Genomic DNA, 26,952 nt, shown 5'->3' on the forward strand with positions numbered 1-26,952 from the left:
ACCACCATTTTGGATGAGAAAATTCTCAATTAATCTGCTGTATCTCTTATTACAGTAGAGATAATTGTACCTCTACTGTATCCAAGCTGCAGTATATTATCTTAATGAAGTCCACTGCAGGACTTTATTTCTGTATTCCATGTTCTCCTTTCTAGGTCTCTATGAAATATGCTTACATAGCACATTACCGTGAGCTCAGTGATCTATTGCTTCACTGAGTTTTACAGAGTCCCTCATTCATTTTGCTCTCTGGCTCTCCAACAAACCCCCCGAGTGAAATATGATTTACCGTCCTTTAAGTGTCATCTCTTCTGTCTTTCCCCACCACACCACTAAATATAACCCCTGGCAGTTATTGTCTGCCAGCTGCCCCACTAAATCTTTTATCGTTCTTTAATGAAGAACTGACTTCTATGTCTTTTGTTATGGTGGCCTGCCGTGATGTTGATTGGAATAATAATGCAGGGAGTAAAAACACAATACAAGCGTCAGCTCTCTGGTGTGCTGCGTGTGCTCCTACTGCAAAAGCAACATTAGGCAAAGCAAATTGGGGAAAAAGTCAAGCGAGTTTGTGGAGTTCGGCGTGTGGCGTTTAGCAAAATGTAGCCAATTTCAAGGTAATTTCATGCACTGCTGATGTGGCAACATGAATGTTTGGGATTGTAGAGAAAAAAAACAAGATTAACAGGAGAATTTTCTGGACCAGATGATGACATTTTCTAATCCTAAGACAAATAAGCTAAAAAGCAAACAGATGACATCTCAAATTATTCTACATCATCCTCTTTGAATCTTGCCTACCTGTCGTCTTGCGTCTTTGTTTCGGCTGAAGAGAGAAGATGACCATTAAAGCTCCCATGATGCCCTGCAGACTTTCTCACTTACTGATCTCCAAGTCCTGCAAGCTTTCACACACTTTCACTCCCACACTTGACAGGCTTCAAAAGCTTCAGATTGAGCGGAAAAAAAGAAACACAGAGAGATGGATAGAGAAAGATGCGTGGAGCTTCGCATGAAAACCCAGTCCAATACACTCCAAACTTCTCCTTTATATCCAGCTTATGAGGTGGGCTGTACATCGAGGGAAAGGAGTGGGTGTAAAAAAGAAAAAAAAAAAGCCCTCGGTTGAGTTTTGAATTTGACGCGCACGCTCTGCAGCCTCCCTCCCTTCCCCTGTTTTTTCCCACTCTGAAGTGAGAGCTTGCCAGCTGATCTCTGCTCTGCAAATGCTACTTTGTACCAGTTGAGCATTCGGAGTACTCGAGCGCTCGGAGAGAAAGCCAGCAACTGGCACTGTTACTGGCACTCCTCTCTCGGGAAAAGAGAGAGAGGGCGAGCTCGAGCGGCAGATAGTCGTTTTCCGTACGAGCTACTCTGTTTTCACCACGTCTCCTGCTGTGGACTGTGGGAGAAATCAAGCTGACTCTGAGACCCAGAGTGCGTACGGCGGGAGCTGAGGGCTTCACCTGGAAGCAGCTTGGGTAAATATTTAAATTATCTGCAGGCAATCACCGGTGAGCCATTTCATCAACACATTAATGACAGAACAGGAGCACTCCTGTGCTCGCGGATGTTATTCAATCCACCCACTGCAGATGATGTGCACCTTTGAACCCTTGAAAACAGGAATAAAACATTATGGATGTCCCAAATTCTAGTCCCTTGCAAACACCACACACACTCTTTACCCTTCCCCCCTCCCCCTTTTTTCATGTAACAACTACAAACGTAGGTGTATTATATTGAGATTTTATCTGAAAAGTGTGGCCTACACATGTATTCAGCAATTTGAGTCAATACTTTCATACTGTCAATAGCTTTTCACATATAGAGACTCAAATTTTTGCCCATTATTCTTCTGCAAAACAATTTAAATTCAGTCAGATTCATCAAATGTAGTTCTAGACTTTGACCAGATCATTCTAACACACATATAGCATTTGATAAAAACCATTCCACTGTAGATCTAGTGGTATTTTTGGAGTCGTTTTCCTGCTCCGATCTAAAGTCTTCCAACATTTACCTGTTTTTGGTTCCACTGATTTCCCATCAACAATCATTAACTCTCCTACTAATAAAGACAATGTATCTCTAAAACACAATACTGCCATCACTATCTTTAACAGTGGAGCACCTTCTTCCACATTTTTGTTGCGTCCATACAAAATGATTGCATATTGCAAATATGACTTCTTATCTCTGTTAGCATTAGCCGTCTTGTTTCCATTTATCCAAAAAGTCCAGATTTGTGGAATTCAGAACATACAGCGATCGTGTAAATCAGAGAGCTGATTTAAGCTCTCTAAAAATTCAACATCACATTCAAGAGATAAACAGATTATTGATTTACTGTCAGCATCTACTGGCTTGATTTCCTTCTTTCATCTTAAAGATATTTCCCATGCTGTCACACACCCACTGAAATGAAGAGATTACCTCCTAGGTGTTGATCCTTTTTGCTGCTTATTCTGCAGAAACTGGCTGACTTTCAGAATAAACTTGGGGATTACAGTGAGGGTCTACAGGTCAGAGAAAAGAAGCAGCTCCCACATCTTTTCCAGTTTCAACTCTTTCCTTATATTGCTGGGATAAAAAAATAAAATAAAATAAAAAAAGCGGCACAGACATGAGCCTGATGTGTCACATCAAAAGGAGAAAATAGAATGAAAAACACTTCCGCTCCCAAGCCTCCCACGCGCAGTTCAATTCATGAACTGTGTGACGGCGGTCCAATTCAGGAGCGGAACAACCGACAACTGCAATCAAGCACCAATTTGTGCCCACTCCATTAACCTGCTTCCTGTGAACCGCAAGTGCTTCGTCTGAGCTGCAGGAAGTCTTGGTGAAGCACAGGGTAAGGTCAGACTGAAACAGTACAGTTACCAGCATCTACTGTATCCTTCCAGTTTACTGGAAACAGCATACAAACCTAAGCTGCACCCAACGCCTTTTGAAATAAATGCAGTTTTTTTCTTTGTGCAGTCACAATAGTTGCAAATCTAAAAGAGTGGATCACCACAGTAGGAAAGCCAGATGGCTACTCCAGGTTCAGAACTTAAAATCTGAGGTTATGTGAGCGCTGTAGTGGAGAAAAGAGAGATTAATCAAAAGGCAAAACTCTCAATTTTGTCCGCTCACAAGCGGAAACTCCACACCCCAATCTCGCCCCATCTTCCTTAGAAATGGGGCGAGAAACTCCGACAAGGGAATTTGTAGCCGTGTTGCTCAGTTCTCTGCACAGAACAGAACTTCCATAAACTGCATAAGTCAGACCAACTAAAATTAGACACTCCCTTCATTAGATTTCCAGCCTTTTACAGTGAAGCTGCAGCCATCATACACTGCCAAAGTTTACATCAAGCAGTGTCTTACAGTTCAGAACTGGTGAAAAATAAGTGATGGAACAGACCAGGAAGGGACAAGGAGAAGCAGAGCTTCCTGTGTATTGCTGGGCTCCTGCTGTCTATAACAACATTACTAAGGATACACTTCTCCTTCTGTGTGTGCACTACAGCAAATTCTCAAATCCAATCTGTACCTGAGAAGTTTGCAGCCTCCAGAAAGTCAAAGTGAACTGGAAAAAGTTTTTCTTAAGGTTGTTTGTTCTAAAAGAAGCAGAACTCCCTAGATGTTTTGGATGTTCAAGGTTATCTCTAAGGGGACCCATGGAGAGAATTGAACAACAAATACTTTCCATTTCCTTTTTCCTCGCAGGCCAATTTTATAGACACCTCGTAACCCTGCTGCAACTTTTCAAACAGCTGTCAGGTAACCTGCACATTTCTCACACTAAGAGGATTTTTTTTCTACAAAGCAGTTCCAGAGCCAAAATAAAATAAAAAAAAAAACACTGTTTTTCCACAGCCTGAAAACCTCTACACAGAAACAGATCTTGGAAAAAAAAAGACCTTCAATTGATTTTCCGTTTTGGTAGATGACTGCAGTGCAGAGGGAACATTTATCTAAAAAGAAAAATAAATAAATTAAAGAAAAAGATAAACTTTTGTTTTTTCCTGCAAACAAATGACCTAATGTCAGCAACTGTCTGATTTATAGATGCCGTTTTAAAAAAACAACGTTTGTGAACGCTTTGTAAAGCATCAGCAAATATAAATGGGGGCTACACACACCATTTTAAGCAGAATTAACAACAATCAGCTGCTGATGCATAAAATTATTGTTTTAAAATGGACTGAAAACAGAAATTCCAAGAAAACAGACCGGAGCAACATGTGAAGTGCAATAAAAGAACTAGAAAATTTCTGAAGAAATGTAAGCAGGCTCTCCCAAAAATGTGCTCGTCGGTTGGAACCCAGCGTTCTGATGCTAACAATTAGCATCAATGCTAAAGTAAGTACAATGTACTCAATAGCATGTGGAGAGTTACAAGCATGTTGAGTAACATGGATTTACTCCATTCAATATGTTAAAATAAGTGTATAAGCTAAAATTAGCCAAAATGCTAATTTTAGCCTAAATGCTGCCAGTGATATGTTGGGTATAACTAGCATATTGTCTTACATTGACTTCCTCCATTCACTGTACTAAACATGGCTAATAAATAACAAAAAAAAAACTAAAAAGCTTATTTTAGGGAAAAGTCACTGCCTGCTAACATTTTACTAAAGTTAATGCACTGTTTACTTCGTGCCACTTGATTACCAGAAAACGAGCTCATCTCATAGCACCAGATTAAAAACAAATATTGTTATTGTTCAAAAAAACAAGCTTTCCTCTGCTCTTTTGAAATACTACTCATCTTATACAACTCAAGAATTGTGCAGTTGGTGAATTTTGCAGAAAAAAGGAAATGTTTGGGGTTTTTTTTGTCATTGGTGATGAATACATTATACGTAAAACAGACATTTAACACAAAAGTTAAATCCTGGTTTATACTTCGTGGCCAGAAAAGAAACCAGAAAAGAAACAGTCATGTCCAGAAAAGAATTACCAGATTTTACCAGAAAAGAAACAGTCTTGTCTTAACACCAAATTAATAAGTAACATTGTTGTTTATAAAACAATTTCATCTTTTGAAATACTGCGTATCTGATTAGACACAACAAATTTAGAGTTGGTCAATTTTGCAAAAGTAGAAACCAGATGTTTACTTTCTGGTACTTGGTTTCCAGAAAACGCGCTCATCTCTTAGCAACAGATTAATAACAAATATTATTGTTCAAAAAACATAAGATTTCCTCTGCTCTTTTGAAATATCACTTAGGAATTGTGCAGTTGGTGAATTTTGTAGAAAGGAGAACAAAAGTGCTTTGTCAAGGTGGCGTCACTTCAGTTCAAAAATTCTGCTCAGCCTGCTCTGTACTGATTGTTCTGCCATCTTTAGTACGTCTGCCCTCCTCTGTTGCTATGGTAATTAATTGTCTCTGAAAACCGTCATGTGTAAGAGGGGCAGACAACACTCTCCCTCTGTTTTGAGTCCAACTGACACAAAACAGTGTCAGTTAGACTTTGTTTTGATTTGAATTTACTTACTTCACCATGGTTACTCGAAACGCTAACAAAAGGAATAGCACCACTCATGGGATCGAGCCGCACATTTTGAAATATATCATGCGAGGGGGCACGCAGCGGTACGAGCCGCATTAAATGTGAAAGGAAGCGGCAGTTACTTTGAGGGGTAGAATAATAGGTGCCTTCCATGCTTTGCTATGGCAGGCCCCAAAAACTAAATAGAGAACCAGTGCTATTTAAATGCTAATCTGACTGTAAAACACATTTTCTCCTTGTGTAACTAATGGCTAACCTCTGATCTGAACTGAAGGGAAACAATAAAATTGTTCTGCCATGTTTCTCTCAGCTTTTGAACCAATGATCAAACATCTGCAGCACAGCAGCACATGTCCCAGCTCCATGTTTGACAGTGAATTAAGAGCATAATGTGAGGTTGATAATCAGTTAATCAGCTGCTTATACACATGCATAATTGTGCTCATTATTGGATTTTCGACCCTGCTTCATGATGATAAGGATCATAGTGTAGAAGCGTATCTCCGCTGTCTCAGAATGAGAGGTTTAATCTGAACAGGAAGTGGAGAACATCAGAGAGAGACGACCATCCTCATCCTCTATTCTAGGGATGTAACAATATAGGAAGTTTGGTATCATAATTACAGGCCCGGCGGCATGGGCGGGCATTGCCCGCCCACAGAGTCAGAGGCTGCATAATTGTGCAAATTCATCTCTGTGATCAAAATTATGGATTTGATCAAATGCGTGAAAACATGCAAAAATACCTGACAAAAATTCTGACTCAGTTTTTCTCACCTACACACAGCATGTTGTCTGTATAGCATTATGTCAATTAAGAAGCTTTGCTTTGACAGTGATTCATTATGTCCCTTTGCTGTTAAAATAAAAGGCAAAATAACATAAAATAACGAATAAAATGACTAAACAACTTCTATATTTGCCACATTTGCACATATATTTTCATAACACCAATGGTTCTTAAATAAAATAAACATAGACCAACCAGAGACGTGATTTATGCAAAAGATTGCTTTTATCAAATGGAAATGCAAAGATCAACTGAAGCAGTATGCTAAATTAAACAAATACTTACTTTCTGCCTGCAGTTCGTCACTCATGATGAACCTAACATTAAGATCGTTTTTAGGGTTTTGACAAGACGTGATTAACAAATTTGAGAGCTGTCTTTTGATAAATGATATAAGAAACAAAGACAGTTTGCCACTTACTATGCACAATGTACATTGGGACTGCTGCACCTTATAAGCTGAGAGAATGTGTAAGCTGTTTTAAATTGGTTTAAAAAACATTGAGAGCATATGTGAAAGTATAAAGTGCATTCTGTCTTAGATTATCTGATGTATTGATGGCTATGGAGAAAAAAAATAAAATCTCTGCAGATTAGTGTTTCTGCAGTTGATGGGTATTTTCAGAGCCACGGCCACAATCCTGTTAATTAGAGAAATCTAGTATGTTCATAAGTTAAAGATGAAGATGTTCAGAAAGCCGTTAACTTATAAACATCTCCAAAACACACATTCGGGTTTGTTTGGTGGTTGACATAATAATAACCGAGCTTACCTGATACCTTTTAGACCCATGAAAGACAGAGACGCCACCACACAATAAGCAGATATTTACATTTTCTTGCAGAGAAACACTGTAGTTCCAGCTTATTTTCTCTATTAAAAATAATAAACTGCATAGAATGAATCATCAGTGAAATCAGATGAGCATGGCTGCTCAAAGAGTTGCTTAATTATGTCGGAGCTGTGATGGCTTTTCATTAGACGAGACGCTCCACAAATTGGGATGTTTTAAACAGATGTCCCCTCCGAGGCTTACACAACACCAATCTACTGGCTGTAAACAGTCAGAATCACCACTTCTGTGAGATGCAAACTGGAATAAAAACATGTTTTAAAATCAAGATGAAGTCTGGAGAACACCATTCTTGCTGGACACTGCAGTTCATTTAATAATACTAATTTAATAGTAATAAATACAGAACACTGATAGAAATGCAGGCTAAATCATGGGTTTTATGGGCTTTTTTCTTGCTGCTTCCTCCATCTGTCTGTCTTTCTGTCCTCCATTCATCTCATGCTGTACAGCACTTCGTTAAGAGACATCCTGTTAGTCAGTAGCTCTTCGTGACTCACACAGAATGGTGAGCCACAGGTGGGCTCTTGCCCTCACTGTCGTTTGAACTGCGAACAACGAAAAAAAGGAAATAAAGCCCAGCCACGGCTCCTGCAAGCTTATGAGCAGCAGTTAAAGTTAGACAGAGGTCGTGAATCTGATAAGTCGAGCGGTGAGTTGAGGGTTCAGACCAAGACAGGAGATTTAAATAAAAAGTAAAAGAAAGGATAAAGATGTTTTGTTTTAAATGCAGGCATGCTTATACCCATTTAGGTTATCTTTAGATCATCCCCATTAGGAGATGCAGAAACAGCTAAGAGTTTTCTAATAAAGAGCTGCATTGGTTTTACTGCTCTCTTTAAACCATCACACTCCAACAAAAGCAGTAATTTCATCTTGTGGAAAATAAAAGCTGCGAATTGTGTCCTGGTTCTGTGAGGTGGAATTATCTGTTTAACCACTCGGATGCCTTTTAAGCCTGCAATATAAATCAAGCTCTTAAATTTGTCATATTATTCTGAATATAGCCTTCACTTAATATCACTTTCCTCTTGTTCAAGGCAATTAAAATGAACTTTCACTGAATTTAATCCCCCAACTAGAAATAAGTACCTAATAAAGCTCCACTTTAAATAAATCAAGCCTTTAAGATGCATATGTCCTTAAACTATATCATGAAAAAAAACAACTTTCAAATTATTTACTTTGGTAAGATTTGGTTGAGGCAAATTTTTAAAAGATCATAAAAATAGGAAAAGCTAAGTAATCAACCATTAAGGACAGAAGATGTAATAGCATTTATCACAAACTGTTGATCCAAGCAGTTACTTAATGGAGTCTATTTAAGATGCCTTGTAAAAGTATTAACATCCCTTAAATTTTGCCAGAAAATTCAGTACATTTTATTTGCATTTTTTTGTTTACAAACACAGAGAAGCACATAATTGTGAAGTAGAAAGTGACATATGGCTTTAGAAGGTTTCCAGAAATAAAAACGGTGTAAAGTATGTATTTGTATACACTTCTCTTTAATCTAATACCCCTAAATAAGATCCAGTGCAGGAAAATTGCCTTCTAATTTGTAAACGTGTGTGCAATACCTTCTCATTATAAATCCACTGGTTCCCTAAAAGGTTTATTAGAGAAGATTTGTAAACAAACATCATAATGGAGACCAAGAAACACAACAAAGTCAGGGAGAAAGTTGTGGAGATGCTTAAAGCAGGATTAGGTGATGACATTCAACTGAAAATATATTGCTCAAAAAAAATAAAGGGAACACTTTAAGTGTTAAACATCTGTTTAAGTGTCCCCTTTATTTTTTTGAGCAGTGTAGAAAGAGTGCAGCTCAGCTTGCAAACCTTCCAGCTAAACTGAAAGGGCAGACAAGAACGGCATTAATCGGGGAAGCCTTTAGTGAGTCTGGAGGAGCTGCAGAGGTCCACAGCTCAGGTGAAAGAAAGAAAACTACGGTACACAACGTGTTTGATGTTTGCAATAGGTCAGGTCTGATCAACACTGAATTTTTTCCTAAAAGCAATTTCTTTGAGCAGCTAAAAGTTAACTGTGTTCATCACCTGAAGCAGGTGAGAGCTGATGAAAAGATGGATGGAGCTACATACAGGGTGCTCCATGAAAACCTGATAGAGACCGCAAAGCAGCTGAGACAACAAACTCCTAATCTAACAAACACCCTGAACTACAATGAAACGAAAACTGAACGCATATGAAGAGTATTCAAGGTATACCATTGTTCTTACCTACTGACATGTGACCTTGAAAAGGATTACACAGATATAGGAAACCAGTTGGCAGACAGTTCAGGATATGAAGGGCAAACAATAAAAATACATTACTGTAGTATTGTAGAATAGAGAAGGTGTTTCAATGTAGAGCTCACATTAAACCACTGAAAAATATAATTCTTGTGTCATTTCTCAGTTTAAACAATTTATATATTTCTAAATTATTATATTTTATCTACAACCTTTAATTTAACCTCTCACAAACACTAGTCTTGTTGTCCACTAAGGGGCAGCAAAACTGCACCAGTCTCTGAACTTCTTGCTATAACAATGATAGCAGATTTCCCACCGAGGAAGATTGTATTGAACCATCTTTTCCCCTGCTGCCCAAACTGAAATAAGTCAAGAAATTAAACACAATTTTCAATTTTTGTGTTTGGTTTCAGTATGAAATGAGGGAAAAATACATTTCCTTCAGAAGAGCAAAGTCATAGCTCTGTTTACAAATGATACATAAACAAGAAGCAATCCTTTAACAATTAATGTTATTTTTCATTTGAAAGTTCTCTGCAGATTTTGTGTGACCAAGAAATAAACTAACCCAACTAGTCTTACCTATCTACATAAAACCTAAACCATTTCTTTTTTCCCCCCAAACTCCATTCAAGTCACAGAGTAAAACCCTGGTTTGACAATTTAAAGCAGATCGTTGATGATGGCCTTTAGTTCCTGCAACCAAAACAAAAAACAAACTAAATGTAGCCTTAACTGAGCAAAATATCATTTCAAACAATATTTTATACTTATTATTGTGTCTTATGTAACAATGTATAGCTCTGGCTACTACTACCACAAACTACTGCTGTATTCCAAACAGAAGAGGGCGCCAACGATCTTCAAACAGTGTTCAGAGCTCCTGTACATGCTCCGTCTGGATGGAGTCAATTCTTTGGTGGTTCACTGCAAAGTAAAGAGCTCCAAAGTTATCCTGCTAAAAGCCTACATGCTGCGATAACATTTCCCCCCATATAAACAGCACGTAGATGAAAATCACACTGCCTTCAAACAAACACACATCACTCGCAGCACGGATTTTACAACCAAGATTAGAAGCCCTTGACAAAAGGAACAATGTAAATAACAGAGAGCAGACATCCCTGGGTTTTTTATTTTATTTTCCATGACGTCTACACACAGTCTGCGAGGTGTCAGAAGGGTTAGGTGTCAGAAAAACTATAAATCTTTTTTTTTTTGTTTTTCCAACCAGAATTCTGTGTCGGCTCTGGATGAGAGAACAAATGTACCACAAAGACACGGCGTGATGACCAACTCTGTCTGATGGCTGCAGAGAGCTGTGAGGGAAAGCTCTCTGGAACAATCAGTACTTTCCAGCTACACTCTCCTGAAACTATCTGAGAACTGCAAGCAAAGCCAGAGAAAATAAGATTGAGAAAAGATAAGAAAATGTAAGGCGTTATATGGTTTTTGTGGGAGATTATACAGGGTGAGCTGAAAGAAGGAAGAAATACAAGTCAAAAAGCCTTTTTTTCATGAGATATAAGGAAACAAGATGGTCACTGTAGTCCAAGCAGCAACTTGGACTACAACTTGAACAGAACTGTTCTGTTCTACATATTTATATTAAGGACTGATGGGAATAACAATAATATTTCCAGGTTATAAAACTCTGCTATATAAAACACATAAAAATTACAGTAGACATGGGTTTTAAAATGTAGTACAGATCATATACTGAGTGGTGAAAGAAAAAAAAAAAAGAACATCACAGAACGCAGCAATAAAAATAGCTAAATTTGCATGCTCAGCAGTTTTATGCCTCCAGAGTGGCACAACCGTTCCTCTGCTGTCTACAACCCATTCATCTGTAAAGTGACTTGGCTATGTTGCTGCATATCCTGCCCCATATGGTCCTAATCAGTGGCCATCAGGCCTCATGATGAGCCCTGCATCCACCTGCCATCACTTCAGACAAATGCTCTCTGGGAACAAAGGTTATTTCTCCTCTGATGACGGAGCTAAATTAAAATGCTAATTTTCAAACGCCACAGCTCTGCTACTTATTAAAATGTGTTTTATGAATCACAATAAACCACCAAATGTTTAAATCATTTCAGCAAACAAAACACTTCTTGTCCAGAAACCTGTGGCTGTGATAATAATGCTTTCAGAGGTATATTATATGTGCATGTGATTTTTTTTCATTATCATCTTTCATTTACAACTGCTAATTGTGAAGAAAAAACATGCAAAAAAAAAAAAACAAACAAAAAAAAAACTGCCAAGATTGGCACAACATGTTTTTGTTTTTATTGCTTTTGGTTCACTAGTTAACTTTTCTACCATCTTGAGAGATTTTGTGGCAGATATTCACTCACAGATCATTTATCTTGCTATTATTTTTTTTTACGGAGTAAGAATTCAGCGGATAACTTTAGGCTAGGCGCTTTAAATTCCCATCTGTCATGGAGTGTTGTGAAATGCTGTGAGTTTTCTGGAGATCTCAGAAGCAGTCTACAACCTACACAGACTGAAAATCATAAACAACAGAGCTGCTTATGAAGAAAATGGTTTTCTTTCTTTAACCTACTAAAAGCTTTTGTGCTTCTTGTAATTTCATTTTTGGCTGTAGGAGTAGGAGTATGCAGGAGTCTTGATTGCTCACCTTCAGGAACATTGTTTTTACGTCTTTATATATAAGGCCTACTCTCAGTTTAACCTTCCTGTCCATGTTATCATCTTACCATGAAACATGCTGGTCGTTATTCACTTGTTGCTTTATGTTGTATTTGGACTCCCTGAACTTGGTTAAAGAGATTCTTTCCACTCAGCAGCTTTAGCATTTTCCATAATGACTGGAAAATGTCAGAGTTCATCTCATTGAGTGCTTCTAAATCAAAACCAAGAGTCTTTGAGGCCAATTCCAAACATGCGATGATTTCAAACAGATTGCTTGCAATTTTTTATTTATTTGTCCTTGTTCAAGAGGGTAATTGTTGTAATTGTTTTTGATAATTGCTGCTCCCTATCATGGCTAGGTCTTCCTTGAAATTGAGGTTTTTAATCTTACACCTTCTTGCTTAAATAGAGGTTAACTAAAATTTAAAAAGTTTTGAATACCATGATAAAATGCAAATTAGTTTTCAGTCTTTTTCATTCAGGAAAAACTTTCACTGAATGAAAAAGTGAAAGTTTTTCACTTTTTATTTATTTTTCAGAAATTATTTATGCTTGACCACAGCACAAATTATTTTATGCTGTGGTCAAGCATAAAATAATTGCTTTACCAGATCATAAAAAATAATATGATTATAATCATCCATATTCACAGCAGGTTAGGTCAGAGATTTTATTGATAAAAGAAAAAGTTTAGGAGAAGATTCAGTGTTCTATAACAGTAAATCAAGTCATGCATGTGATGGAGTCATTTTATTTTATTATTTGAGAATAATTCATCACTGGAAAAGGGGATTTCAGACCAAAAGACATGGGTTTGAGTACTGTTTTAGATGACTTTCTTTAAAACTACATTCAACTGAATAAATAAATCAGCCTTTAAAATGAATTGTGTGTTTAACACGTCTAACAAGGGCTTGCTTTTGGTGAAAGCAACTGGTAGAATATTGGCTCCACTGGTCAACCTGTTTTTTCCTAATCAGTAAAAACACATCATGTGGAAAGTGCCAACCGGTTGTGCTGAAAACGCTTTTTGAGGTTGACAATGTTGCTGAGTGAACCAGATTCGAAGTTAGCAATTTATGTCAGTGAGGTGTTTAAAGGTCATGCCAGAGGAAAGACAGAAATTCAAAATGCTATGTAAAAAGAAACGGTTTTCAATGTCTGCAGCTCATTAAGGCTCTGAGAGAGGATGCACCAGGAAAGCTAAGCAGAGAACAGAAAACTGGCTCTGTTTTTTCCTATTGATCCTTCAGTCTCTGTCATGGATCATGTTGGATTTTAAAATGTTGACAGCCTTTTGAAAATCTCAGTTTTAAAGGGATGATTTGTGTTCACTACAATATACTACGGCTGCTGTTTTAGAGATACCTGTGCTAACATAAGATGCTGAACTGTAATCATTTTGTTTTTCCTTTAAAACAGCGACTGCTCATACGTGGCATGACATCGCTTCTGTTTCAGAAATAATTACTGATTGCCCCATGTAGGGAGGTTCAAAATATATTTTAAAAGCAGTTTATATATATGTATATATGTCACAAATTATAGCTGTTAAGAAAAAGGCAAGCAACTAAAATTGTCATTGCCAGTATTATTTTACTTTTTGATGAAGCCTCCCTCCATTGTGTGACCTTTCAAATCCAGTTTTGGCATATTCTGAACTGTAACTCGTACAACGGCAGTTGTGTAAATGTTGACTTCATTCAACAAGTAAACGTGACAAATATTGAGCATAAGAGAAGACATGCTGCAAATTTCTTGATAGTTTGTAACTTTAAATCCAACCAAAATGAACTACAGGATCATCCACATATCAGATAGACACAAGCTTAATTTAGGTTTTACTAATCTCAAATCAAAGTGGATAAATGAATAAACTGTAAAAAAATACTTTTTTTTTAGTACTTTGTGAACTAGTCAAGGCTATCTCTAATTTTCAAAGAGAAATCAAAGTCAAAACTTTACCACAAAACTGCAAATGGTGCACTTTTGTAAGTATGCTGGAAAATCAGTTAAAAACTAACTCTTCTTTAACTGCAGTGAGCCGACAGCTCGGCCACATCCCACAAGTCCCAAGCTAACATCCTGCACCAGCAGTTAAATGTCCAACATGGACGCCGGCCAAGCAGTTCCTGTCAGGCGTGAGGTTCGATTGCACCTGCTTGACTTGATCTGTTATTAAGGAAACCTCATCTACTGGCGCTGTGCACCCTTTAGTCCCGTGTCACATTCTTTTGTTAGAAGCAAACACAAAGTTTCTGTCAGTGTGATACCCATCCAATTGTCACAGTCCACTGAGCTGGATGACATGTAAAAATTGTCTAAGAGAGTCAAAGACGACACAAGAAAGGCAATAATTTGCCCAATTCGGTTATAAATTTATGAAGTCATGCCAAAATAAATCTTCAGTGAGCAGCACCAAATGAAAAATCAGCACAGATGGCCTTGAGCTGATAAAAAAAAAGTCTGTTTCTACTCTTGCAACCCAGACTCCTTTGTCTTTTCTTAATGCTGTGAATATTGCATTCCACTGTCGTAATGAGCAGTGTTCTCACACCAGAGTCATCTCCAAATAAAAAGCTATGAAATTCACACTGTGATGTGAAGAGGAGCAAAATAAACCTTTCGGTACAGTAAGCGCCTGCGTGGTTGCCGCATTTATTTGGGGGACAAAAATGCTCCAAAACAAGCAGCTCGGACGCGAGATGAAAGTAAGATTTAATGCTCTTTTGAACCGGTGCGGTCCAAAACCCCCAGCAGCAATAAACATCACTCCTCACTCTGCTTCGGTTTACTGATATTCCATATACTGTACATTACCATTCAACACATTATCTCATCCAATTATGTTCCGCTTGAGATGGTAAGTGAGCAGTTCAGTCCACTGCATGAGGATTTATACTGTGCTCTAAAAGGCAGTATTAAATATGCACTGTTGAATCAGCTGGCTCTGTTTAAGACCCATATCTTGCTCAGCTTAGAGGGTGGGGATTTATTCAGGACGTATAAACATACCAGGGAAAGAGCAGCAGTGGTTGCTGCTCATGCTGAATATGTAATAAGACTTTTTAATGGCACCTGTGCTATACTGGGTGACAATTAAAACAAGAGAAACAAGAAAAAAAAAAATGCTGGTTTTACAATAACTTGCCGTTACAGCAAATTTTTTTTTTTACATGTTACGTCCAGAAATATATTTATATACAAGTTATATTTGATATATATAGTAATTTTATACAAACTGAAGATAACATAGTTACTTGATTGTGCTATGAAATGACACTATGTGACAGGAAAATACATAATATTAGCTCCTTAAGATGTATGTGACCAATTTGTTCTAAATATATCATCATGGTCTGTTCATATGGTTTGTAGTTGCTAGACACTGAAGTAATTAAATAAAAAAAGCAAAAAGAAAGAAAAAACAATATAGCATATAGTTTTTCCTAAGTTGAGATACATCATGCATCTGGCTTAATGTCAGGTATAAATCATTTTGATAGAACTTTGTGTTAAGTTGAATCAGGATGTAACTTGGAAAAAGAAACTGCTCTTTGAATTAACCATACATTTTTATAGTAAAAGTTTATGTCTGAGTATTTATGTGGCTCCTAATTTTTTTTTTTTTTGCAGGACTGAGGGGAAATGGCTTTTTGAAGTGCACCGTTTGCCCACCCCTGCCTTCAACAGGCACCCTTGAACGGTCCTTGGATCACATGAAGTTGCATGGATGACACATTCATCAAGTGCATCGGGCCACCGTCTCATCTGAAACCTATTAGGCTGGTTCTGATGACAGCTTATCAGCAGCAGTGACAGGGGAAACACAAACCGTGTAAATGATGCTAACACAGACGACGGGCTGCAGTTGCCAACAGCTTTCTATTTTTAAACCGCAGAGGAGAGGGGAAATCCTTCTTACTCACATAAATAGCAAGACAAGTTGGGAAACCTTCAGTACGTAATCCAACACTCGTGCAGCACTCAAGTGCTCCTATACTCTTATTTCTCTATACTCTTATTTTCATCATATTTTGGAACACATTACATGTCAGTGTGGGGGATTGTTGCAGCAAAAGTATCATAATGAGAAACCAGCCTTCAGCTCACTTTCAAAGGCTGGGAAAACGATGATGTTTACTGGAAAGGGTATTTAATTTACCATCTGTTTTATCTGATGGACTGCAGAAAGACAAAGAATTCAAATAGCAGCAAAGCAAAATAAGATTAGATGCACATTCTTTGAGAAGATGAGCTCAGTATCCAATTTAAAAGCTGAACTCAAGCCAGAAGCCTTCGGTCATTAATCCTCTGTGATTGAAAAGAGGATATCAGAGAGCGTCTTTATTCCATGCTTCTCCAAATCAGCACAGTTTGACGGTACTAATATACTCGTCGTGACGGTGGGATTCTGAAGATCTCTGAATCATTTATGTAATGAAGGACAGAAGTCAATGTAAAACATCCAACAAGACCGTCAAAAAATGTTTTCAAAGGTTTAGTCTAATTAACCCAAACCTAATATCTTTAGAAGAGAAGATGATCTGCACACAGGAGGACTGCATTTTTTTCTAATTCTTTATCACCTGATTAAGCTCATCCATTTTACTGCAAAAGTTTCCCAACTCTGCAGAAGCAGAGACAAAAACAAACCACTGATGGTGACTGTTGTACAGAGGCACTACTACAGTATTACATCCTTATCAGATTCACACCAAAAGCAGGAAACAGGTAATTTCATAACATGCTTTCATTTCAATAGAAATCTTCTACTCCATTCTTCATTCACTGCTCCTCTATATACATGCCAACCAAATTAAGATGTTCTGGTTTCCAATTTTTTTTTCTCTTCAAAGTTAGCTCATATACAGTACTTGGCAAAGTGTTGATTTAAAAAAAATCATTTTCTATTTGTAAAAATGGAAGGAATGTAATGGAACTACAAACCAAAACATGGCCATCCACTTAAAACTCACAGACTGATTAAGGAGAGCAGTGATCACAGAAGCAGCAGGAGGCCTATCGTAACTCTGGAGGAGCTGCAGAGATCCACAGCCCAGGACTTGTGGATGCACTTTTGAAAGAGCGTCAATAAGAAAGCCAAATATGGAAGTAGTCCTGTTGTCACAACAATTCAGGGGTTGTGACAAACTTTAAACCGCAGCGAAACTGTGGAAGAAGGTTCGATACTCAAACGAGACAAAAACAACTTTTTTCCCAGCATATAAAATGTAGTGTCTGATGGAAATCTATCTTTGTGCTCAACACACCATCCTTGCAATAAAACTTGGTGATGGCAGTATTATGCTGTGGGGATTCAAAATTATTTTATCTACTGTTTAATCAATTGAGAAGAGTCATTAGAAGTATTTGTGTTTTGGTTCAGAAAAGGGTCTCATCATTATTATCATCTTCCTTTAATTGCTATGTTGTCTAGTGTCCAAAATCATGCAAGCCTTCAAACTCTTATTGGCTCTGCTAAGAGAACCCAGTGCAGCTTCTTCCACGGAGTTCTTCAACAAACTCCAGGTCATCTTAAGAAAAGGCACAGAGATTGTTTTGTTCAGCCATTGTAGTGCATTTCCTCCACTTATGTGTGAGAGTCTCCAGACCTCATAGACGGATGCATCCACTTATACGTAAATTATTTACTGCCTGTCCACAGTTTACGAGTGTAAGGGTGTCTGAGTGGGTGGTAATCTTCACAGGGGCAGCTCAAGGGCCCTGTGTTTGTTCTTAAATTGGACTCCTCCTCACTCAGCAAGTGTTCCAGTTCATACCAAACCTGCATTTGCAAAATTCTCTCAATTCTTCATAGGAATCTCAGGTATATATGTCAATATTGTTTTTATTTTAGTAATGAAACAGCTATTCAAAGGTATTAATTTATTGACTATCTACAAAACTAAATTTTTTTTTTTTTTTTCATCGACATTTCTACTTTATTCTACAAAAAAAATAAAAGACCACAAAAACACACATTCACCATATTTCTTATCCAGGTGCACCAAATGGATTTTTAGTTCGGATGCATTTTCACGCATGTGATCAATGTCAGACATGTAGAAATTTGAGTGTGGAAGAGAATGTAATTTAGAAAGTATTATTAGCACCAGGCTTTAGACGCTTTAGACTATCTAGTAGTTTTTTTTAAATCTTTGAAATGTCAACTTACAAAACAAATGAATCCAAACATCTGATAACTACTTTGGCACTACTTCAGCATCTCACGCCTAAGAGGCTGAATATTATTTATTTAAGATCAGTAATAGGACAAAAGTAAATTTACTGTTCACCTCAACCAAACAGAGAGCTCACATTTTAAAACTACGAAAGTTTACAAGAACTGACACTGCAGTTAACTTTTTGAAAAAGAATACTATGTTCTTTGGGGGTTGCAGCAAGATGCAAGTCTGTGAAGAAGAAAGCAATTTTCTTTGCAGCAGTTTGCTGGTACAGCAGAATCAGACTCTAAACACCTGAACAAACTGAAAAAGAGGGCTGCACTGTAGTCTGTATTGCTGATAACAAGATCAGGAATGTTGCATGAACTGATAGAAATGGACAATATGCACCCCGGCCATGCCTTTTGGTATAGTGGGATGAGGGAGTCTTCAGAAATATTTCAGTTGCAACTTTTATTTAGGTTTCTTTTAAATTAAAAAAGCACATATACAACTTTTCAATATGCGTTATCCAAATGTTTTATCAAATAAATCTAGATTTTGTCAATAAAAGCTTTTGTAAATCAGTCTGTATAATCAGTCAAAGTTACTCATTTTGTCTGAATATTGCCATTTGCCCTAATGTGTCCTTTCCTCTTTTTTATTTTATTTTGTTAGAAACTGTACTAACTTTTAACCCAGAAAAGGAATTAGAACAAACTTGGAATCCAGAGACTCAAGTTCATTAGTCACTCTTTAGCTTATTTCTTAGAAACTGTAGAGTACTCACTATTTAGATGTAGAGAGACTAATATTATTGCAACTCAGAAAAGGAATTCGAACAAACATAGAATCCAGAAAAAAGTCTTCCAGAACAGGAGCATTTAGTTTTTATTATTACTTAGAAACTGTGGAGTACTCATTACTTTTACAAATTTAGAGCATAATTAGAAAGTCCAGAGAATACCTACTTATACTTATCAAGCATCCCAGAAGTCCAGAAGACACTTACTTACTTACACTTATTTAGCAACCCAGAACAGGGATTAGAACTTGGAACCCAGAAAAACTACCTTAGCAACTATTTTTTAGACTCCTATTCTCCCAACCCAGAAAAAGAATTAGACCTGAGGATACTTACTTATACTTATTTACCAACCCTGAATAGTAGTATCTAGTTTATTTATTTTGGATATTTTGGATAATATTACTAGCTTTTTCTTCTTTTGCTCTTTCCTTTGGTTTGTTATTTTGTTTTCATTTCCTTTTAATTCCTGTAAAGCACTTTGTATTGCCTTGTTGCTGAAAATGTGCTATATAAATAAAATTACCTTCACCTGAATCATGTGGCAACTAAGGCTGCACAATATATGTATACTGTTATCAAACTCTCAATGTGGATAAGGTAATTTTTTAACAAAAAACTGTATAATTTTAAAGTTAATTAAAGTTAGTTAATCATATAAGTAAAAGAAAATCAGCCTTATGGCAGTAATATATTTAGGGATGCTTGTTGTTAATAGAGCAGAAAATCTATTAGGACATTAGATGTCATCAAGAAACTACACAAAACTGCAGATATAGTTAACTTTTTCAACTAAGTATATCATTGAGATAAAAAGGATTCATTTACTTTTTTATTCAGCAGCTGGATATGCGCACTATTGGATTATATGCGAGTTTAACAAGCTCCCCAAACTTTGAAATTCACCTTCACACTATCCTGCAGTGGCTGAACTTTCACCCCCATTGAGCTTTTTCCATAAACAGCCGATCAGTTCAGTAACAGAACCAGGATGAGCTCGAGCTCATAAAATTTAAATGATGCCAACATGACTGCAGATACAGTATAACTGCATGAATTATGCACAATATTGTAAACACTGACCTCACGACTACGAAGATCATTTCTGTTCAGTTTGAGGTGAAAGTAAAACGCTTCCCTTGGGGCCAGGTGGCAAATGCTACTCAACAGATATGAATTAGGTAAACGGAAACGTTGCCATGATGGCAGCAGAGACCGTTAATGTGAACTAAAGCGTTTGGGTTGTGTTTAAGTGATCCGGTCATGGCTCATTGAGGATCCATATGTAGATGCGAGGGAACATGTGGTGAGAGCAATTAGGAAGAAGCAATGGCATCTGTCAGTTTGTGAGTCAAAACATTTTTTCTGAGAGCAAAACGAGAGAAACATACAGGTCCACAATCAAAATTTGAATTATTTAAAATTAAGATAGAAAACAGAAAACAATATTTAATATACACGTTTGTTTAGATTTTTATGCATACATAAAAATGACACATAATACATTTGATAGGTAAAACAATCTGAGAAATATGCAGAAATCTTTTCTCATTACATTTGAGATAAAGATCCTGAGATAGGAGAAAAATGTATTCAAAAGACAAAAGAATAAATTATGAGCCTATTAGAAAATTATTGCATATTCAAACTAAAATGTTCAACGTAGCATATCAGCTACTAGAGCTTTTTATGAGTAAAGCAAATTGTGCCCTTACTTTTGCATGTTATCAAGTTGATTTAAATGGCATCACCATTATTGTGAAACCAGATCAGGTTTGAAAAGTAATTACTTAAAAAAATGGGGGGGTTTTGTAGATCATTTGACTTTATTACCATCTTTAAAGTAAAATAGGATTTTTGCTGTGACAGTGGTTGTTTATGGAAACAGTAAGAATTGTTCACATGGTGGATGGTGCATGGTGTAGCTCAACCTTGGTGATTCTCTCTTCACTTTTCCTGCCTGACAACTATAATTAAAAGGCCACAAAATGTCTCAACAAATATTTATGAGAGGTTATTAAAAGTAGGACAACTAGGGAACAATGAAAATTTGAATGTGAAAACAACAAAAAGAAAATATTCCTTGAGGGAGATGCGAGACAAAATGAACCGATGCAGAGCAATTACAAAGAGATGTGAAAGGAAAAACAAACCCACTTTGCAACAGTCTTCAATGGAGCGTGTTTTCTATTAATTCGTCCATGGAAGCAGTCAGCCTTTTTTTCCCCTCTCGTCAAACTCCCTTTCACCGAGCCCCGTCAGGCTGATGCAGTCTCTGAATCATGTGGTCTGTCCATTATTATTAATGTAAATACAGACTCGCACACAAACACAAGCAGAGAGCTCTTTTCACTGTACTCCCCTTCACATTCACCACACTCCTCCCCAGCATCCACCCACTGACTGTATCTGACAAATACAGCAGGTGAATTCATTCCTGAATGTCGTCCCAGGCAAGAATTCATCTTCCCCAAGCAGCCCCCACAACACCGTCAGCCATGACAACACTTGCTTAGAGGCGGGCTTTTCATGACTTCAGCTCTAAAAGTCACAACAATGTCGGAAACGAGAAATTCCCAGGACGATTGTGCAGCTAAGTTCTATGAAGACGACTGCAGCGGACTGTGAAAGCAACTCATTCTACAGGCTAACTGGCCCCAACCTAGTTTCAATGCGAGGTCACCTCAAATTGCAGCGAGTGCCATTTAGCATTCACTCGTTACGGCGGTACAAGCACACACCACTCATGTGTTAATACATTTATTTCCAGGGAACAGGAAATTTTCCTTTTCACGATGCAGGCAGCGACGTACACACTGAAGCTGGAGAACTCCCCAAAACACACACACACACACACCCAAGGTGATTCTTTTTAAACCCCAGAACTTAAATTTGTCTGCTCCCTAGAGGAGAAAAATGTTGAAATTGGCCTCTTTTAATGCAGTTAGAGTGCTCTGCGCAGTCTGATTTGTCTGGTGAAGGACATACATTCATCTGTGATTCTCCACTCCAGCCTCAGAGTCAGTCATCTCATGTGCTGTCTAGGAAGGACTGAGTAAGAAAAATGTTTAAATCAGAGTTCACAGCAGCAGGAAAACAGACAGGACTGAAGAACTGCCAGGTTTGTTATCCTCAAAATTACTAAATAAAAGTTAGGAGAGTGAAAGAAGGCTATTAAACAAAAAGTTTTTAAAAAATCAGCTCTGAAAAATGATTGTGTTTTGCCTTTGTTATTCTTTGATGTAAATTAAAACAGAAAAAAGGCTGATCAAAACGATTTGTTCTTAGTATAGATTTTGTTGATTATTTCCTGTGTTTAAAAATGGGTGCTGCCTTCTGTGGATATATTTTAAAGCAATGAGATGAGCAATAAGAGCAGACTGTATTGTCACAAGATCATAAGAACTACTTGCTTCAGCCATTGTTTATGTTCAGATTCACCACATCTGGCTTCTTCTGGTGCAGAATTATGTCTCACATCAATGAGGTAAAAGTCAGTCAGAATGTGACATGACCAGACGCCTAGCAAACTATTTTATATTTATCTGAGTTCATACCACAGGCGGACGTGGTGCAAATCAGATTATTTCTGAGAGTGAAAAGAATGCAATATGGCTGAATTTCTGCTTCAGTCACAGAAAATATCCTGTAGTTGAGGTCTAAGATTTCTGCTGACAGGATTTTTGTTCATTTCTAATCCAGTGTCTTAAGTGAATGTTCAGGAATAATTACTATAAATGAAGCTTAATTTATTAAAAGCAATCATCTCTTGAAGTGTTTAGGCTACAAACTGGTATCTGGATCACCTGAATCGTTAGGCTTCCTCACCTATTGTATCAGGAGGGGAAAACAGACGCACACAACCAATAAGAAGAGCTACTTGCTGGCAGGAAGCTTGTGACAGCAGTTAAACAGCAATTATAAAGGTCACACATCTGATAACATGGTTGCAATATACTCATTCTGCAAGCATATAGCTCTTCACCTTGATGCATCCTGGTTGTGGCAGGTGTGTAAGTTGCTGAAGTGTAATGCTGTAGAGTACCAGCTGCACTGTTGGCTTTTTTTAAACAACATTCTGACATAAACAAATCTTTACCTCCTGCTCTCTACAGAGAATCAGCATTTTAACCGAGCCATCTTACAGAAATTATTAAAAGTCAGAATAAATGTGCAGCTTTTCCCAGGGTTATAAAAACCTATTTCACGAGCTGGCTGGCATTGCAGCCCTGCTCCAGATCTCAGCTTTAGGTCAATAGGCAATCAATGAATTTCATTTTCTGACTTCAAAGCTCTGCAACAGAAACTGACCAAAATTTATGAGCTCGGATAAGAACTGAGCAGATATAGTTATTATTGACACAAATGTGTTTTTAAGGCAGTGGACCTCATCACTCTGTACGCTTGTTTATGTGAAAGACCTCAAACATCTGTGGTTGACGACAGGCAGTGAAATCTGCAAGCGTCTCTCGCATCAGCGTTGCACTTCATCGAGCTTTCCATCGGCTTGCAAAACTCGACTGGGACGTACTGGCCTAAATCTCAACCATATCTTTAGACGGATTCAACCAAAAAGTAAAAATTGATTTAAAGTAACTTAACTTGCTGTCAGAAACTAGAAGAAAATATGTTTTTTGGTAATTTCTCTACACTTGATGCTTATGTGCAAATTTTAAGATGTCCACTCCAGGAAAAATTTGCAAGTCACTTGAAAGTTTTCCAAAAGTGAACAATCTTTGCACTGTATGTCTATATACACTTACTCCAGGGAACATTGACATTCATTGCCCTTTTTATCACTTATTCTAAAAGCACATTACAGCGTTATGGTAGATTGAGCAGAATCACTCATGGGGCAGCTAATATCAGCCTAGATTATAAAACAGTGGTGTGCAAAATGAGATGCATGTGAGGTGAGAACATACACTGACCACAGGGGAATCCTGTTGCTTCATTTAGGATCATAGCTTTTGCTTTAATTGTCTAACAACCCAAATTGAGCTAATCTCCCTTGGTGTTGTACTACACGTAATTAGGAAGTCTAGTAATCACTTTATTTTCTAAAGGCTGCACATTTAGATCAAAGGCAAAGGGGGGAAAAACTCAATCTGCTGCCCCAGTTAAAGAAACTCGTATAAGCCCACTGCCATTTCAAGCTGAAGGCATTGACCGTCTTTGCACATAAAAAAAAATTACCTTTTGAACTCCTCTCCTCCTTTTTATTTAACAGCTTCATTCAGGCAACCAGAAAGTCTATTTTAGCATGTTCCAGCTTGTGCTGTTCAAACACAGTGAGCACATTGATCGCTTTGTTAGAGGACGTGTAATTGTAGGCCAGTGGTGAGCTCTGATTGCTTCTGGGCTTCTTCAGGACCAATTTGTCTGCATGTCACTTGGGGGTGAGGCTCTGAGCTCTACGTGGAGCAAGGGGAGGAGGAGACTAATGGGAAATGTGATCTCCTGACGTGTGAAGTACTCTCTCTTTGTTTGTGAAAGTTTGTTTGCCGAGTCTATTATGTGTATATCTAGGCCCTCATGGCAGCGAGAGAGATCTCTTTGTTTGCGTTTCTGTTTGAAGAGTTGCACAGCATAGTGTTCTGGGGTAAAACTTGGGCTGCCAGGCATGTAAATGTTCAATGAATGTTATATATACGTATAAAAATATATGCAGTGATGTGTGAATGTTAGTATATCCAGCTAATTATTCATGCTTTAGAATGAAAATGAAATAATATCAGATTTTCACAATAGACAGCTCAAGTTAATGTACGATGTTCTCCCACACGGAACAGCTTCAACTCCATTAGGTTGTTGGGCTTACTCCATCAAGTACTCACTTCACATACTAACACAACATGTTTATTGGATTAGTCAGGACTTGGCCATTAGAAGACATTGATTTTACTCTAACAATTTCTTGATGCAACAATGTGGCTTTTTGGGCTCATGTCCACACATTTTCCACTCACGACTTACTGCTTTAAGTCCTACTTCCTTCATTAACGACTCAAAGACATTGCGGTCGAGATGACGCAGAGGAAGCTCAAACTACCACAAAACTACCTCCCCGCCCCCAAGAGGCTGATATTTCTATATTAAAATGCATCTTTTATTTTCTTTTTAATGCATGTTGACAAAAAGAATGTTTTACGTTCAAAATAATTATTAAAAGTCTTCAGAAGTTGAAAGACAGCAGTTGTCACAAAGTGAACTGGTGGATCCCAAACTCTTTACAAATTGTTTTATGACCATTTGTTTCCTGAATGGCTACAGAAATGTGATTTTTAAATCTGCAAATTCTTGTTCTTTTTTATGAAGGTTAACTTGAATGAAATCAGAAACTAAAAACAGGAAATACCAACGCTACAAAGCTTGGCGCTAAAAACTTCACACGTCATACTAAGAAAAACACATTCCTCCAAAGAAAAAGGTTATGCATTTACAGATTATAGGTCAGATCATAAGGTATCAAACATAAGGTAGACACTTGTTTTTTTGTCATTTATCTAAGCTTTGTTCAGACTCATTTTGGGCAACCTTAATCAATATTTCACACTTGTGAATAATCCTCCCCTACAGTGGAATGATGGTGTTAGAATTTTGCATAAATTCTCTTATTAAACTTCCCAGACTGACTGGCAACAATCTTTAAAAAATGATCATGTAATTTCAGAAGTATGAGAGTAAAAAGTCAATAGACTCTTCCTCAGTTTCTTTTATTTATAGTCCATAATCAACACAGATTTCAAACCTCACCTCATCTAAACAAATAACCTGCATCAAACCAGCAGAATCTTATAAAGGTATCCGTCAATATGCCGATGCTAACCTTGCACTTCTGCACCATGAAAAATCCATAAAGAGCTCATCTTTTGCAGGATAAATTAAATTTCACACAGCCCGTTGGTCTTTCTCTCCAATAAAAAAACTACAACATTTAGAGTGGGTAATATTCAGCGTGGCAGCACCTGAAAATACATTCTTACAAAGGCTCATCAGAAAATATTGGGCAGTATCTTCAGTAGAGAAATCATCACCTTGCTATGCTGCATCGTGACTCTTAAGAGCATCTTGTGTGGCTGCTCCAGGGCCTGGATTTATTCAGCCATTACGGCACAGGGGCCATTTTTCATCTGTAATAGGGTCCTCCATTAAACATGAACCAGGAGGTACTATCATTTAGCTTGGCGCCATCGCTTATACAAACCAGCAGCAGATGCTACAAAAGAAGATTTTCTGTGGAAAATTATGGCAAAAGGGTAAAGTTTCATTCTAAGAAAAAAAAAAAAGAAGCTTGAATAAAATGGCTGCTTATATTAAATCACAAATATTTTACAGTGTGTGGCCCGAAAGCTGTAAAAGCAGTCAAGCTCATATAGCAGTACCGGTTTAAAAAAAGACATCTTAAAACCTTACTATAAAGGGAATTAAGGAACTAGATGTGTGCAACTTCTGAAGACAAACTAAAAACTAGGGATGCACCGATCCAGATATTATTTTGTCCCTGATTATGATCAGGTTAATAAAGCTTAAGTAATTGAGTCTGTTTTAAACCTGCATTTCTTTGTTAAACTTAGGATCTGTTCAGATTGCAGTGATTGCATAAAAATGCTCCACAGTACAAGTTCCATGCTGTGTAACCTGCTATGATCACTGTCTGCACAAGAATCAAGCCACTGCTTTTGTTAGATCAAGGAGTAACAGGTCAGAGATGGAAATCCAGATATCCCTCTGTCCAGCTCATCCTCCGGGATCCTCAGATGTTCCCAGGCTAGAAAGGATAAGGTGTCTCTCCAGTCCGGTCCCAGTGAGGTGACCCTTAAAAACCTTTAAAGGAAGGAACAACAGAGGTACATGCAGGCGGATCGAGACATTTGTACTCAGCACTATATCTGGTATTCAAAGC

General features: G+C 37.6%; 1 protein-coding gene across 6 annotated transcripts in view; it reads right to left on the minus strand.

Moving 5' to 3' along the window:
- The window catches only part of kcnip4 (potassium voltage-gated channel interacting protein 4), a 163,570-nt gene that overhangs the window by 78,231 nt on the left and 58,387 nt on the right, over positions 1 to 26,952 (minus strand). Inside the window, exon 1 of one of the 6 annotated variants that reach the window (XM_023347148.1) lies at positions 802 to 1,257. The exons of the other annotated variants lie outside the window; for them this stretch is intronic. Within the exon in view, the coding sequence (XP_023202916.1) occupies positions 802 to 859 (58 nt within the window). The 5' untranslated portion in view covers positions 860 to 1,257. Of the gene's footprint in view, positions 1 to 801; positions 1,258 to 26,952 lie in introns of those variants that run through there. 6 annotated transcript variants of the gene reach the window in all.

The sequence above is a fragment of the Xiphophorus maculatus genome, chromosome 14 (genome assembly GCF_002775205.1).
Source record: "Xiphophorus maculatus strain JP 163 A chromosome 14, X_maculatus-5.0-male, whole genome shotgun sequence".
Lineage (NCBI taxonomy): Eukaryota > Metazoa > Chordata > Actinopteri > Cyprinodontiformes > Poeciliidae > Xiphophorus > Xiphophorus maculatus.